At 47.0% G+C, this 16,823-nt stretch overlaps 3 protein-coding genes across 3 annotated transcripts; 1 reads left to right on the top strand and 2 right to left on the bottom strand.

The window, feature by feature from the left end:
• Window positions 1-123: 123 nt before the first annotated feature.
• N7466_009251 (WD40 repeat domain-containing protein) lies at window positions 124-4,594 on the bottom strand (the record flags this gene model as incomplete). Its single annotated transcript, XM_057168640.1, has 5 exons — window positions 124-2,208; window positions 2,259-3,850; window positions 3,901-3,984; window positions 4,033-4,136; window positions 4,353-4,594. The coding sequence occupies 5 exons, from the start codon at window positions 4,592-4,594 to the stop codon at window positions 124-126; spliced, it is 4,107 nt and encodes a 1,368-aa protein (XP_057017346.1).
• A 1,897-nt stretch (window positions 4,595-6,491) lies between these two features.
• Window positions 6,492-6,707, top strand: N7466_009250 (uncharacterized protein; the record flags this gene model as incomplete). Its single annotated transcript, XM_057168639.1, has 1 exon — window positions 6,492-6,707. One exon carries the CDS (start codon window positions 6,492-6,494, stop codon window positions 6,705-6,707), a length of 216 nt encoding a protein of 71 aa, XP_057017345.1.
• Window positions 6,708-8,475: 1,768 nt separating this feature from the next.
• Window positions 8,476-16,341, bottom strand: N7466_009249 (type I polyketide synthase; the record flags this gene model as incomplete). The annotated part of the gene is made up of 6 exons (XM_057168638.1): window positions 8,476-9,336; window positions 9,394-10,572; window positions 10,635-13,822; window positions 13,888-14,797; window positions 15,026-15,085; window positions 15,160-16,341. The coding sequence occupies 6 exons, from the start codon at window positions 16,339-16,341 to the stop codon at window positions 8,476-8,478; spliced, it is 7,380 nt and encodes a 2,459-aa protein (XP_057017344.1).
• Window positions 16,342-16,823: the final 482 nt, after the last annotated feature.

Below are 16,823 nucleotides of genomic sequence, written 5' to 3'. Positions count from 1 at the left end.
CTCAAGTTTTCCCAAGTATTTACAGGACACATAGTTCTGAAATCTGCGTTTAAGGAAAGGCTCTGGGCCTAGTAATAAGATACATTTAAGAACGAAAATGATTCCAATAATTTTAAAAGCCGGCTATGGACGAAATTCGACGAAGCATACATGTCCTGCAGAGTGTGGCAAAGCTACTCTTCGACCATGGATGGCAATCCTCGTTCTAGATTTATCATCGTAAGCCTGTGGTCGGACATCTGGTGGAAGCCAGAGAACTCTCTTCTGATTAAGCATGATCCACTGGTTGTCGACAGAAACTTGCAATTCATCTTGATCGCAAGTTCTGGGTGATTTTGTTGTCGACTCTTCTCCAATCATAGTTCCGTCATCCTTTAAAGGTACCGTGGAGCTCAACTGCTTTCGAACCTGTTCAATTTTCGGCGTGGGGAAACTTCTCAGCAGAAGTGAATTTTGTGAGAATACATCCTCGCCAGGACCTAGAATGCCAAAGTTGGTTCGCAAATATGGCCCATCGTCGAGAAACTCCAAAGTGGTGATATTCCCATCAAGTTTCCAATAGTGCAACTTGGCCCCTGTTTCCATGTCCCACAGGCGAATCTTGTGTCTGAGGCTAAATGCCACCTGTCCGTTCCTTGAGACGGCCAAACAGAGAGGTCTCTCCTCATAGTAGATCTCGAAATCAATGAAGTTGAGATGCTTCTTGAGGGGCCGCCTTTGAAGAAGGTCCCAAAGCAAGATCTCCTTGGTCTGGGTGATGGCAAGAATGGGACTATCATAGGCAAATGCCACCTTCCCATCAAATGGATATTGGAGTTCAATTTCATCCTTGATGACTTGCTTCATTACATCCCAGATGACGATCTGTCCACGGGATGATGTTGATGCCAGCAATCGCCCACCATGCGAGAAAAGTAGATCGGTCATCTCACTTGTCCACAAGCCTCCAATCTCTGAAGCACCACTGACATTAGTTTCAGACCCCAAAGGTGCTTTGAGGCCCCATAATCGCACTGTGCCATTCTTACAACCCGATGCTAGGAGGAGAGATTGGCTATTCTTTGCCAAGGCTGCAGAATGCATCAAGTCCGAATGTATCGCTAGTTTGCGAGGCTTGCTTTGGCAGTCCCAAATAAACACCGCTATTAATCCAGCAGCTACTAAATAAGTGCTATCGGGCGAGAAGGCTAGTTCACGCCACCTTTCACTATAATTGATATTCAACACCCCCGTTCGATCGCCAGTTCTGAGATCCCAGCATTTGGTTCCATCGCGAGTTTCGAAAACTATTTTTTGGCTGTTAGGAGAGAAAACCATGTTCAAAACTGGGCCATGTGGGTCGACATCGATCTCGTACTTTGGCGTATCTCTTGAAATGCTCCGTATATTTGCTGTGGATTGGTCCTCAGAGATTGACGCCAGCAAAAGACCGTCGGGTGAGAATGCCATCATATACACTGATTTCGTGTGACATTTGAACCTATGCTTGACGTTCCCAGTCGCTAGCTCACAGATCTTCACCACACCATCTGTATATCCGTACCCTATGTATAAGCTGTCCGGGGAGAATGCCAATGAAGAAATTGGTACCGAAGAGCCATTGAAGGAATGACATTGTAGAGTCCCCTGTGTATCAAAAAGCTGTAGTTGACCATTGCGAGATACGTAAGTCAGCAGTCGGCTGTCCGGAGAAAACTGTGTGAATCCCAAATGGGATGAATTGGAGCTAAATGTTTCCTGTAACACCCCTGTAACCGTGTCCCATAGCTTCAAAATGCCGCTCTGAGATGAGGATACCAGCAATTGACCATCGGGGGATAAGACTATCAGGTGATATGGAGATTGATCAGATGGGTCTGCAGGGAGACAATGCTGCAGGGTGCCCGTCGAATGGTCCCAAATACGTATTGAAAGAGCTGATGCAGATACCAGAACACGGCTATCGGAGGAGAAAGCCACATTGAATACAGTATCTTCATGGCCCTCCAAAACTTGGATTTCTGAGCTCCAGCTCGCAGCCACCTGCGGTAATTGCGCCAACCAAGAGGGAAGATCGGCGTCGAACAATTTCCTGACCGCGTTTTGGGGTGCGAATATCAAACCCGCAGAGTAGATTTGAAGCGGCGCTTCGTCGGCAATCTGTGAATATTTGAGAACAAAGCGTCTTGCATAGCTCAGTAAACTAGACATTGCCGGATTTGTCTTGCACTTTACCAAGTATTAGTAACACATAAATATGTATGCCCAAAGTGACTTACCGGTGAAAGGCCGAGCAGGAGGTTGACCATCCCTATTACCTCCGGCATAAGACCAAGAATACTCATGGCTTCCATCCAATGCATGAAGTGCTTCTGGAGGAATTCAAGCGCATCGGCAAACACATCGGCTGCTTCACCACCAGGAAACGCTTCACTATCTGTTAAGAATTGTCCAAGATGGTTTGCCCAGTACCGACAGCCATACTGCACCTCTGGAGGAATATGCCTATCGATGGTGGCAGGATCCAGATCAGAACGCGGGGTTCCATCGGTGGGTAATTTGCAGATATTCTTTCGCAGGGTATGTCCACAAACGGAAAGACACGCCTTGGCCAGTTCGAAGTGCATCTTTGTCGAGTCAACCCAGAAAGGCGTCTTGCTGGGGGTTTCATCATCGAGAAGAAAATCACGGAACGACAGGTGAAAGAGGCGGACCTGAAGTGACTTATCTTCTGGAACCTTCAAAACCGAATGCAGAAGGTCTAATCTGATTTGAATGGTCCTTTCGGGAATATTGAGAAGTTTTGAGAGTGACTCAATTGAGAGAGGATTTTCCAGCATCACAATAGCTCCGACCACTTGTTGAAACCCCTTGATGACCTGATCTCTTTGTTTCTTGTTTGGCAGATTATATAGAAGCGAGTTCAAGACAGGAAGATATGTTTTATCAAGCTTCGAGATATTTTCGGGAGATTCAAGGATGTCTGATAGAATCTCCACGGGGTCAAACCGGCGGTCTTCCAGCATACGACAAATAGTAGCAGCGAAAATAAAGAGTGGGGAAGAGAGCGAGATTAGATCAAGGACGGATGATTCTCTAGGCCAATCATCGGGAAGAGACCGCTCAGTTTTAATTGCAGAAAGTCGGTGATTCAAGAATAATGACAGATCCTCTTCGATCACATTTCTGGGAATTTCATGAAGAATAAAATCTTTGTGATTTAGAATTTTCGAAAAGTCAAGACGGATTTCCATTTCAGGTCTGCTGGTGATAAACACCCGAAGTCGCGGCGAACCTGATTGTTGTAGCTGCGGTAAAAGGTTGAGAATGAGTCGGATGTCGTTATCTCCTTGACACTCGTCTAACGCGTCAATTACTATCACCATAGTCTGTTTCGCCAAGCAAGATGCCCTGGATGATGACTTTAGACTGTGAAGTGGACGCAGAATCAGTTTGTCAAACTGCTCTGTCATGGATTTTGTCGCGATTCCTGGGTCTTCACGAACAACTTCCTCGATAGGGAAAATTAATTCAGGAATGCTGGCCGCCAATTCTCGTGCGACGGTTGAGACAAATCTTGTCGCGTTTCCCCGATTTCCCTCACCTCTTTTGAAGAAAAAGCTGGCTCCCAATGAGTTTTCCTTGCTGAAACGTGTCGCCACTGTCCGGGAGATAGTTGATTTCCCTGTTCCGGCCATTCCATTCAACCAAAAGATACATTCTCTCCGATGACAAGTTTCTGGCGACAGAGCCCACTCTTCAATTTGCTGAAGGAGGTCAGTTCGGGTACCTGGGTGACATTCATCGTCATGTTGATCTGCAAACGAATTGAAAGTAGCCTCGGGCACAATGGGTAACTTTGCCTCCAGACCTGTATTAAAGTCAGTCGAACATCCTCGGGTAAAAGAATTTCAATCTTACTGGAAGGCAGCCGAAACTCGGTATTGACAGTGCCATTGTTTACTCCAATCTGTAAGCCTACATTCCGATGGCCACCAAATGACACTGTCGAAGCCATCACTCAGCCTTCAAGAACCTTGAGGTTCATGATACCATGGGGAAGGAAACCAAAACCGGAGTTGAAAGTCTGGGAGTTTGAACTTTGGGGTGTTACCCCTCCTGTCTCGAGTCTCGACTCTCGACCCCACTGGCCAAGGCTGTCGGAATAAGTGAATCACCGAAGGACCTATATGTAACTATGGCTGATTCTTCCAATGACAAAGCTTGGCCACAGCGCCCACGGAGTGGTTCAAATATCATTTGTGGATTATAATTCATGACAGATGTTCTTCGACCCCCAAACTTTGATCTTCTCCTAGGCCGCGGTGGACCTTTTGGGGGCGTATTATGCTCAGGAGGCGCTTGCGGCTTACCGCAGTGGAGACGCGCCGCCAGCAACCTCCCCGGCCGCCGGCGGCATCATCAACCTGCTATACCTGTGCGCGTACATCCAGCAGCCCCGTCGGTCTGGGATGTGGTTCCCGATGCCCAGATGATGGATTTCTGGCCGCATTTTATCCACAACAATGCCGACGGCTCCACCTTCCCTGTCGACCCCGTCCAGCTGTTTTTGGGTGACTGCAACGGGACCCAGGTCGCGGCCACTTTGCCGCATCTCGTGCGCAGCCCGCTGAGTACCTTTGAGGCCCCTGGTTCCGGGGACTCGTAGCTTCGGTTGCCGACCACTTACATGACCACAACCCAGGATTATTCAGTGCCTCGTGTTCATCAGGATATCGTGCTCAAGCGCGTTGAGGAGGGGGTGAAGGTGCGGCGGGTAGATGTCGATACCGCACATAGTGTATTTCTTTCACGGCAAGAAGAGATGTTGAGGTTGGTGGACGAGGTGGTGCAAGGTGAGAGGAATTCCTGGGTTTTAGACTAGGATTGCTTGAACAATTACCTTGCATGGTGGTTGTTATGTTCAGGTGCTAGGTAAAGATACAGACACGATTGTCTCGACGTAAGGACCACGGTGCGGGTATGGTATTGGTATTTGTGGAACGTATCTGGAGTGTAATTTTGACATTGGAAAAATACGGGTATTTAGACATCCAATGAGGTTCCTACTAATTACCCCGCTCAGGGGCCATGTGGATCTTTCATATCTAGACGCCAAGATCCTCTTATACCCTTCTCTTTAGTGGAAATGAATGCAGAGAGGCCAGAATCATGATCCGTCGCAATGGAAAGCCTCGCTCATGTGAGCCTTGCCGCCTGGCTAAGGTGCGCTGCGATCATACTTTGCCAATTTGCCGTCGATGCGACGAACGAGGAATGGGGAATATGGTAAAAACATTTGAAGAGATAGACAAACCAAGAGAACTGACCAAAATCAGTGCTTTTATCATCCAGCTCCCTTGACACGACAACGGAGACAGCAGAAATTTAAGTCTCCAATTGAACTGCCTGCAAGGTAAATTGATCTGCACACCAGAGGTTGGGTCCATCCCACGGGCTCCGAATCTCAAACTGGAGGGGAAACCCCCCATAGAAGTGAACTGATCTTCTTCCCACAGTCTCTCCTTTCCACGGGGCCTAGCCAACCCCCAATCTCGTCCACTACTGGAATTGCAATACCACCTCAACGATGCCCAGATACCCGGAGCCCTACAACATCCAAGCCAACCTCGTTCAGCAAATTGGTCGTTGCAATCTGAAACGTTCTACTCAACCACTGAAGCCACACAGTCAATACCAGGCGGATATGATGATCCTAAATTCAAGGAAGGCTTGAGGCTCTTGAGCCTGTTTCACGATTTTGCACCATTCCAAACTCTACTTGAAACATATTGGAAGGTTTGCGAGCCATCCGTGATTCCAGCTCCTCTTATCATGAACGCGTTACCGTCAGTCCGAGCAACCCTCGAAAGCCACAGTAACGAAAGATCCCACCTCCTGGTGAAGCTTCTCGCAGAGAATACATCGCGTCCATTCAGAGTGCCCACATCCATCACTGCGTCAAATTTCCACACCTTGTATACTGGTGATAACATTCGATGGGAGTTTCTAGGAACCATCTTTGCCATGGCTGGATTGACGGCGCAATTGACATCTTCGCAGCTCCCGTCAATTTTTCCGAATGATGCTAGCACTGATAACTCAAATCTTATCGTCTACGCGCTGGAAGCTAGTAATAGCTGTATTTCGATTTGTCAAAACTACAACTCTGCAAACGATCTCATGCTTTGGCTCCTCTCAATGAACCTTCACTTACTATGCAACTGCCGTGGTGATTCAGGTAATCAATCCATATCCTGTATTGTCGCCTATTTGACTACATTTCTCACTATCGTTTACATGAGATAGATCATGCTGTCTGGCGTCGAATGGGAGATGTCTCCACAGATATATTCGCGTTAGGTTGGCACCAAGACCAACCGGCCTCTATTCCATTCTTTCTAGCAGAGTCACGAAAAAGGGTGTTCGCGTCAGCTTACCGCTGTGATAAAAGTTTGGCTAGCTTTCTAGGCCGTCCTCCTCGGATTGCAAAACGCTACTGTACTTTGGCAATGCCTTCTGACTTGAGTGATGAAGATCTGATGAGAGATGAATCCGAGCTAAAAGACATACTTGCCACATATGACCAATACGGCTGGCGTACCGATACACGCCTTAAGCCTGCTGCTTGGATTCGTCTACGCTTCCAGCACAGTATCCTTCGAGAGGACATCCTTGAGCTTTCTCAGGGTGCTATCACCGATGAAACGAGCGAAAAGCTGCAGTGAGTCTCTACGTGTGCACTTTTCTGCAGAATTTCTTTCTGTCGTTTGATTCTTTCTAACTTTTTTGATAAGGGAGCTTTCACGAAGATCCCATGCAGTATGGGAATCTTTGCCGGACTCCCTCAAATACGTGGAATCTTGTTGGGATTCATCACCTTCGCTTCTATGCTTGATGCTTTTGGCGGTATATTTGGATCATCTATCTTTGGATTTCCACATATTTCGTCGCCTACGGCAGCATACTCCATCCGTGAGTCTAGACCTTCATAACATTTCGATGAAAATCTTGGAGACTGTTATGACTCTGACCCGCAAATGGAACCATATGGATGAAGTGCGGAAAAACTTTTCATGGCTGGTAAGATACCCTTGGCATCAAGATTACTTTGCTGAAGAAAAGTTATCGAGTGGATTATGATATCTTGGCATTGACTTCTTGTCTAATCTAGTTCCTCTTTTATGGCTTTCCCAGCGCCGCAGTCCTTCTTACTGAACTGAGTACCCGCCGGTCCAGTTTTTCTTTTGCTGACGAAGGAGAAGGACGCTTAAAACCAGCCCCATCGGCAGTTATCCGAAAAATATACGGATTGCTTTCGTTCACAGAATTCTTTGCCTTCTCAGATACCGATGGCAACTACGAATTATGTCAAAGTGCCACTCGACGATTGGAAACCATCCTGGACAATATTGTTGATCAAACTCCGGCATATGCGGCGAGTTCCACCCCATTACTTCATCCAGTGGACTCTTCTCAGTTGCATGGGTTACACATAAACGAAGCAAACCGACTTACCTCATCGCCATTGCTCCCGAACAATACCGGTAGTATAGATCTGGGATCAATGGCCCTCGTTGGAGCCTCAGCCAATGAATTGGATGATTGGTCAGCACAGAATGGTTTCTTTGCCAATTGGATCGAGAATACGGAATGGGCCGACCTTGAGAATCCACTCAATGATCTTTCTCCGCAACCTTTTGCGTGAACTTTGGTGAATTTTGAGCGGCATACAGGATAATTTGACAAGAGGCCAAGTCATTTGTCAAGAAATGTAATATCACGTAACTAAAACATTGTGCCTCTCCAAAAGCCCGCGCTCTTCGTTTGAGGGGATACCAGCTAGTACCAGCGCTTCCAACCGTAATCACTTAATCATCAACTAAAAGTCATATAGTTAATGTTGGCGAGAATGACATCTGGAACTCTGTCTGCCTCATCATGTTTAAATAATGGCATATAGATAATGTTGAATTTTTATTTTTTATTCCCATATAATCCTTGTATGTACGATCGCTCGCATTTTCCTGAGAATTAATTACAAGATTCTATTTCACTAGTATTATGACATAAAACGGGTATGATACACGAATTACTAGGGCGAAAGAGAACTCCGCAAACACCACTGAATTCTGGCCGCCAAACTCCGAACTCCGTGTCTAATTCCGAAAAAGCATTCTCATTGGCTTACGGTTAAATTCATTCCGAAGTATACTGTATGAGGAATGGATCCAAACTCCTTCGGGTGTTTATCACCAGCAGACCTGAAACATTTGAATGGAACTTCGTCTTGACTTTTCGAAAATTCTGATCATTGATATCCGTACGGATCATGTGGAAGATTTTTGAAACCAAATCTTGCTTGCTTTCCCCCCCCCCTTTTTGCGGTCTGATGATGGTCATGAATAAGGTTCCAGATTAGGAAGGACATGTGGAAGTTTCCCGTGCAAAGGTTTTCTAATATGTACCTAAAATTCCGATTGATCTGCATTGATTCTAGATATTGTGAATCTCTGCCACCGCATGGAGGTTAAACTTGGCTTTCAAATGCTCAAGTGTAACACGTGCAAGCTCTCCTACTGTTTCAGCCCTATTGATTTCAATCAAACTCAATTCCAAGGTCAAGTGGCTCTTAATCCAACGCCGAACTTCAACAGACATCAAAGAATCGAGATGCATCTGTGCGATTTCCTCCGCGTTCATGTTTTCTGCACGTGGCACATATGTGGCAACAAGCATTCCTAGTTCAGCCCGGATTAAATCTTCGGTTTCCAGGTCCAGTAGAATGCTTGGGTCATTTTGAACTCTGGTCATGAGACTGTGGAGCACTTTGTTGTTGGGCCCGGTGGTTCCCTGACTGGACTTTTCAAGATTTGCGTACATGCCAAAGCGTGCATCTCGGGGCCAGAGTGTCTTCATAGTCGAGTCCGATAGCGGCTTTGTATGCGATAAGCCAATCGCAAGTGGTGAAAATGGTGTTTTGCGTGGACCCATGGCCAAACGAACACCATCAATTAGCTCTCTGTCTTGTAGTAGATGAATCGACAGCCCCTTAATGTAGCGCAGCAATTCGGGATCGCGGCTCACAATCCCGCGATGCTCAATGACTCCAGGGTTGATGATGGAAGCTGGAAGACCAAGCTGTTGGCGATAGGCCGCAAAAGCATCCAAGAAGCTATTGCCGGCGGCATAGTTGGTCTGTCCAGTTTGGCCAGTAATGCTGCAGGTTGAGCTGAACATTAAAAAGAAATCCAGTGGCGTAGACTTCAAGGCTTCATGGAGGTTCCAGGTGCCCTTCACTTTACTTTCAAGCGATTTTGTCCAATCTTCAAACAGCATTTTCTTAAACGTGCGATCCTAATTTCATGTCAGAGACAAAAATAAAATTTACTTCTTGTGGAAATTTATGCTCACCCGAAGTCTTGCAGAAAGTTGCACAACACCTTTCACGGGAAAGAGGCAGCCTTCAATAGCCTTTGCCACATCGGCTGTTTTTGCTATGTCGCCGGCAACAGTTGCTATCACACAGCCCTGTGCCTCCAACTCCCCGATGAATTCTTGATCTTCCTTGGACTTACCAGCAGAGGGACTGAGAAATACTAGATTTCGAGCTCCGTTGTTCACCATCCAAGCGGAGAGGGTTTTTCCAATACCTCCCAGACCCCCGACAAGGAGGTAGGACGCATTTCCAAGAAATCTGATCTCACTGATACCAGATTGCAAATGCGGCGAGCTCTTTGTGACTTCCTGCATATCCACAACAACCTTACCCATGTGGGAGCCCTGCTGCATGTGTCTGAAAGCAGCACTGATATCAGCCGCCGGGAAAACAGTCACCGGCCGAATTGGGGTAATTTTCCCCTGCTTGTACCATTCCAAGCAGTCCTTTCGAATTTGCATTAGTATTTCTGGCCTCTTTTGCCCGACATGAATCAAGTCTACCCCGAAATAAACCCTATTCAGCAAAAATGGGGCAAGGTCCAGGTTCCCGTGAGCAATCAAATCGCGTTTTCCAAGTTCAATCATTTTTCCAAATTCAGCTGTGCACATCCAGGATGCGCGAAGAAGATCCCCGGACAGAGAATTCAGCACCACATCTACCCCCTTCCCCTCTGTCTCTCGCATGAGCTCTGAAGCAAATGCTGCGCTCCTAGATGTAAATATCCGGCTGCGAGGAATGCTCCAGTTCTCGACTAGGTAATTCGCCTTCTCCTCCGAGCCTACTGTTGCGTAAATCACAGCTCCAATCTGGCGACAAACTTGAATCGCAGCCAGGCCAACACCTCCACAGGCGGAATGTATGAGAATGGATTGGCCTTCGCGTAAAGACGCCACGTGAAGAATGGCATAGAATGCCGTCGAATAAACAACCAGCATTGTGGCAGCATCAGCCATTGAGAGTTCATGTGGGATCTTACTACATCTTTCTCGGGGAATGATAACCCTCGACCGAAGTGCTCCCATCTCCCCGAAGGCAACTCGATCCCCAATTCTTATATCTTCCACACCTGGAGCAATGCGAGTGACAAGGCCCGCACCTTCGAGGCCAAGTTCATCGATCGATCCCAATAGTCCCATGGCAATCATCATATCCTAATTATTGTGAGCATGACAAGTTACTAAGATTGTGAAAAATACAAGGGGGGAGGACATACCCTAAAGTTCAAGGCGGTATACTGGACTTCGATCTCAACATAGCCATCTTGGAGGATATCCTTTTCAAAGGAGACCCATTTGAAGCTGTCTAGAAGCCCATATGTTTCTATTTCAATCTTGCAAGGAGGTTGTGTGAGATCGAGGTGGCGGCATATTTGGTTTGGAGCTCTCCAATGTATACGAGGAGTATACACTGTACCTGCATGCAAAGAAAACTCGTAGTCCAGATCGTTGAGAGATCCATTTCGTGATCGTCTAATCTCACGGCAGAATTTGACAAGGGCAAATGAGGCAGTCAAGTCAAATCTATCGGCCTCGAAGACAATTAGATCCATTGGGGTCTCATGTCGAAAGGCTCGGAAAAATCCGTGGGTCAAAGAATAGCGCGGATCCGGGCAAGACATTTGTGTGGATGATGTCACCCATACGAGGGAGCGATCCTCTGAGGCATTGAGAAACTTTTGTAAAAGACCAAAGCCTTCTTCTGTCAACGCGTGGAGGAATGGGCCGTTCATATCTAGTAATGACACGAATATAGTATCTGGCTGAGAAGGTGTTTTCTGCTGCTGGTCCAAGGTAGTCCAAGAGACATTGAAGCCGTCTTGGGTGAATTTTGATTCCACATCCACCGCCCATTCTGGAATGAATTCATCCGTCAAAAGACAGATATCCCCTTGAGGCGGATGTTGTGCGACTGGTCTGCTGATTATAGTCGCGCAAAGCTGATAGGGGGACACTGCATCATGCACAACCGATTCGACACCAGTAAATCCGGCTGATTTGAGCTCAGAGTTCCATCTTTCTGGAGACACAAATGGCCTCTCAGATCTTGAATCATCTTTCCCAGCCCACCAGCCAGAGAACACACCAAAGATATACGGAACAAAGGGATGTTCCGTGTCAAGCTCATGAAGCAAAAAATATCCGTGGGGAGCGATGAGATCGTGTACCCTTTTGAGCGAGTGTTTGAGGCTAGCTGTCGCATGTATTACATTAGATGCAATAATCAAGTCGAAGCTATGCAGCTCAAATCCTTGTTCCTTCGCATCTTTCGTGATGTCCAGGCTTCTGAATTCAATATTGTCTATCCCGGCGAATTGTTCTTGCGCTGCAGCCGTGAATTCAGGAGATATCTCTGTGAAGGTATACTGTGAGAACAGCATCACTCCGTCTGAGGATTTGAGGTATTTTAATAACGCAGATGTTGCAGCGCCTGTTCCGCCGCCGATTTCAAGGACTCTCATGGTTGGAAGTTGGTGGCCGAGAAGAGAAAGAAAATTCTCCCAAAGGGCGAAGGACCGATCAACAGCATAGGCTTCTTGGAGAAGGCGGTCTTTTTCTAAACACTCCATTGGTGACGATTTGCCTTGCAAGTAATCCACACAACTATGAAAATTCCGCTCCAAGCACCTGGCGATAGGAATACAACCGCTCTCATCGTCGACAGTGGCTGTAAGGTCATTGATCAACTGTGTTCGGGCGAGGCTGTCCAAGAGAGCCCATTTGGTCGAGTCTTTGCAATATGTTTGAGTCCCCCTGTAGATGCTTCTATACTGCTGCAGAATCCACTCCTTCCAGTTCTCCAGAGCATAGATATCCGTGTCCAGCTCTCGAATCCGATCCGCCGTCTCCAAGATGTAAAGATGGCATATTTGGCCCAGTACTTTGATCTGGTCCACGTAGCTTTTGTCAAAGGTGACGACGGGGAACAGATTGTTGCGGGGGAGCATTTCGAGCCACGGTTTCCACTCGACCTCCGCTATCAGGTGTCTTCCCCCGAACCCAAGGTCCCCAGAATCTTCGTGAACCGCCATCACAACTTTAGTCATGCTCAAGGCAACATTCCCATTGTCATTCATCATTATGGCATCACCAAAAGCGGTTCGAGAAACTTTTGTGTCACTAGACGCTTCTACCGCCATCGTGTCGCTGCCACGGCTGATGTAAATCTCCTCGATCCCAGCAGGAATCACCATTTGATCAAATCGGTAAGAAAGTCCAGATGTTGCTGCCACTGATAAAAGTTGCAAGCAAGAATCAATGGCAGCGGGGTGAATAAGGTACCGACTAGCATGTCCTTCGGGGTCATCTTTCACCGTGGCCGTCGCAACTGGTTTAGTTGGGTTCGCAGATATACCCATAAGTCCTTGAAATACACCTCGGTAGGACAGTCCCCATCGATCTAGAATGTTATACCATTGATCTGCCGGCACTGATCTATCCTGTTTCGTGATTTTTCTTGGAATTGGGACGCTATCAGAGCTAGCTTTGACTTGCCCCTGTGAATGTTTCATCCAGCGGTCACTTTGTGGGTCATAGGCCGTTATGCTGAACTCGTACCACTCCGAGTCAGTAAGAATATTAAGCCTGACTGGTCTGAGGCTGGTTATAACCTCAAGAGGCTCAAATTCCCGCAAAACTAGTGGCGTTTTGAACACAATTTGACGGATCGAGAACGAATCGGACTCAGGGGCAAGTTGTCGAACTGCTTCGCCGGCCATACACACGTACGCCGCACCTGGAAACACCAACTCTCCCTGCAAAAGATGATCATAAAGCCAAGGAACTTCATCAAGGCTTAGCAGGTTTCTCCAAGTTGGCTCAAAGTCGCTCGATCCTGCCACACGTGAGCCAAGGAGCTCATGGTTAGGGTGAGATCGAAATTTCCAGTCTCTTGTGATACGACTTTCTTGCCAGTGACGTTCCCCATGATCCCATGGATATATGGGTAAGTCTTTCAATGTATTCCCAGGCCCATTTATCTTGTGGAGGTCAACATTAATACCAAGAGAAAATGAATGAGCCGCGGTTTGGAGTAATTGGGAAGCCGAATCATTCGACTTGCGGTCCAGTGTGGGGAGATATGTAGGAGCATTTTTCGCGGCATGGGAATTGAAAATCTCTCTTAGAGGACTTGCAAGTGCGGAATGCGGTCCAATTTCGATAAAAACTGGATTGGGGACCTTGAGGCCATCATCTTTTTTCAGGAGCGCCTGGACGGCTGTCGCAAACATGACTGGATTTTCCAGGTTCTGGCGCCAATACTTCGCACTCATGCAGGATGCTTCAAGAAGCACCTTACCAGTCACAGTTGAGAAAAATGGACATCTAAGAGAGCCCGGCTGGATGGGTGTAAGATGACGTGTAAGAAGTGATTCATACCGCTCTCCTACCTCTCGCATGTGATCTAATGGCCAATAATTTTAGTATTCAAAACAATTGCGAGGCGTTGTGTTGGAAAAAGGGAAATACCGGAATGATATGCAGTGCTGACCATCAACTTCTTGCAAGAAACATCGGGTTTCTCTAGTTTTATTCGCTCGAGCACAGCATCGACCCCTTCCCTATCACCAGATATAGTGACACTCCGAGGGCTGTTCTCACATGCCAAACCTACTCCATCCGGCAACAATGATGATGTCTCATCCCAGCTCAGTCCTATTGCGGCCATTGCGCCAGGCCTGTTGATCTCTGTGGCAACAATTCCGCGAAGGTACGCAGTTATGATAGCCGAACTGGCAGTGAGTGCACCAGCAGCGTATGCAGCTGCTATCTCTCCACTTGAATGGCCGACAACTGCTACTGGCACAATTGCCCACTGGAATAACAGATTGATAATCCCAATTTGTATGGCAGTGGTGGCTGGCTGGGACATCTTTGCTTCATGGATACGGGAAGTGTCTGATTCTTTACAAATTTCGTCTCTAGGGTTGTCAAAAACAAAAGCCACGGGGATTATATGGATAATTGATTGCTCACCTTCCAAACGCCAACTTGGCCTTGGTTCCAAGCATTGGAGTACATCGTCGAGATATCTAATGTCATCTCTAAAACTTTTGAAGGTTTCTATCAATGTCTTGCCCATCGCGGGCCACTGGGCACCCTGCCCTGTAAAAGCAAAGATAACTGTTGATTCAAGTGCTTTGTGGGATTTGAACACAACAGGGGAGAGCGATTGTGTTGGGGATGTGTTCACTATTGCGAATGCGCGATTGGACAGGTGCTCCCGACGTACACCTAATGTGTAAGCTAGATCATGTAGATTTTTGGGTTTCTCGGCAGCATACTGAACAATGCCCTCGATCCGCTTTTTCAGAGCCTCATCACTCCGTGCAGACACAATCAAAACCCTAAGACTTTTGCTGCAGTTGTCGGATACTGGCTGTCCATGATAACAGGGTAGATTGAATGAACTAGCAGAATCCAATACAACGTGAGCGTTAGCACCACCTATGCCAAAGCAATTTACGCTAATTCTTTCACAGCTGTTTTCGGGCCAAGGCATTGCGTCCGTAGGAACGTGGAGATTCCAATCTGCCCATTGAATTTGGGGATTCGGTTTGTTGAAATAAATGTTGGGTGCTATCATCTTGTGCTCCAAAGAAAGTACCGATTTGATAACGCTGGTGATACCAGAAGCGCCTTCTGAATGGCCGACATTTGGTTTAACCTTAACATGTTAGTCATATCCTTCCAAGTCTCAAATTATCAAAGAGATAGAAATACTAAATGGGTAAGACATACAGCTCCGATAAAAGTCGGCGTTCCTTGACAAATTTTGGCAAGGACAGCGGCCTCGGACTTATCTCCAGCCAATGTGCCCGTGCCATGACACTCGAAGACGGGTGTCTGAGTAATATCTGGAATGCCAGCCTTCGCATATGTTTTTCGAATTAATGCCTCCTGTGATATAGTTCCGGGGGCTGTGATAACTGGGGTTTTCCCGTCGGAATTTGTACCCGTACCACGGATAACGGCGCGGATCGGGTCTCCATCAGCGATCGCATGGCTCAATTTCTTTATATAAAGTGCATTGATAGCCTCGCCTCGACCATAGCCATCCGCAGCTGCATCAAATGTTTTGGACTTGCCGTCGGGTGAGATGACGAGATTATCTGACATTGTTGTTGACATGGTGGGGGAGAGAATGATATTGCAACCAGCAACAATGGCCGCAGAGCATTCACCTGAAAATAGTCCCTGGCATGCCTCATGCAAGGCCAACATTGAAGACGAGCAGCCGCTTTGTATCGTCATACTTGGACCTTGAAGATCATACTCGTACGAGATGCGATTAGCCAGGGCATACGGACCAGTGGAGAGAACGTGGTATCGATCGATAGACTGCGAGTCGCCGTAGGCAAGCTCAGCCCAATCTTCGCCAAAGACCCCAACATAACATCCTATATCTTTTCCTTGCCATTTCGTCACTCCTGCATTCTCCAAACACTCCCAAGTGACCTCTAAGAGAAGTCGCTGTTGTGGATCCAACCTTGCAGCTTCGTGCTTACTGATGGAGAAAAATGCGGCGTCGAAATAAGCGGGATCCTCTTCAAGAAAGCAGGCTTGTCGTGTACGAACACAACGTGCTTTCTCTGGGTCGTAGAATGAATCAATTTTGTACCGGCTCTCTGGAACCTCGCGTACTCCTTCGCCCTTGTTTAGAAGATAATGCCAAAACTGTTCGCCAGATCGAATCCCTGTAGGAAGCCTTAGTCCCATGCCAACAATTGCGATCGGTTCAAAATCCCCCGCTCTGGTAGACAAAACAGTTGTTGGAGTCGATGATGCTGTGCCGGAGGATGATGGGATGGATGGTTGATCATCATCCAACTCGTCAACATTGACGCTGAGAGTGCTAGGCGTGGTGCAGTTTTCATCGGGTGGGGTTGCACCCGGATCAACTGTACAGAGGAAACGGGACATGATTAACGTCGAAACGGAGGTGAGGATTTCCCTAAATCAATTTTTTTTTTTTTTTTGTGTTCAGACTGACGATTGAGCCCACGGGCAGAGGATGGTTGTTAATGTATGTGTATTCGCTTGATCTTTATCTGTGCACTGGAAATCTCTTCGCCAGGCAAGACCGGAAGGTTCAAAAATTGCCATCATTGAAATAGAATAACGCAAGGGTCATAGCGAGCCCTGGAGGAAATTATATGTTGGTAACCAATGGGTTGTATTAGAATGGGTCACCAGCTGCATCTCTAAAGTTGGGGATTGACTGCTGTGTACGGTGTGTAAAAATCCCTTGCTTTCCCCTATTTCCACTTCCAGCTTAAAACATGCCACGAAATCAAGAATACTCCAAGTCAAACCTTTCAAAGTTATGTAGAGCTCGGGGTTTTTTGAAAAGAGTTAAGCAAAGCTGACATGAGTTGAGAGCTAGTATGATCAAAAATCATGGA

This window comes from Penicillium verhagenii (assembly GCF_028828195.1).
Source record: "Penicillium verhagenii strain IBT 33310 chromosome Unknown utg000009l_segment0_segment0, whole genome shotgun sequence".
Taxonomy (NCBI): domain Eukaryota; kingdom Fungi; phylum Ascomycota; class Eurotiomycetes; order Eurotiales; family Aspergillaceae; genus Penicillium; species Penicillium verhagenii.
The sequence above is the reverse complement of the archived record's forward strand: the minus strand, read 5'-3'. Positions and strand labels throughout refer to the sequence as shown.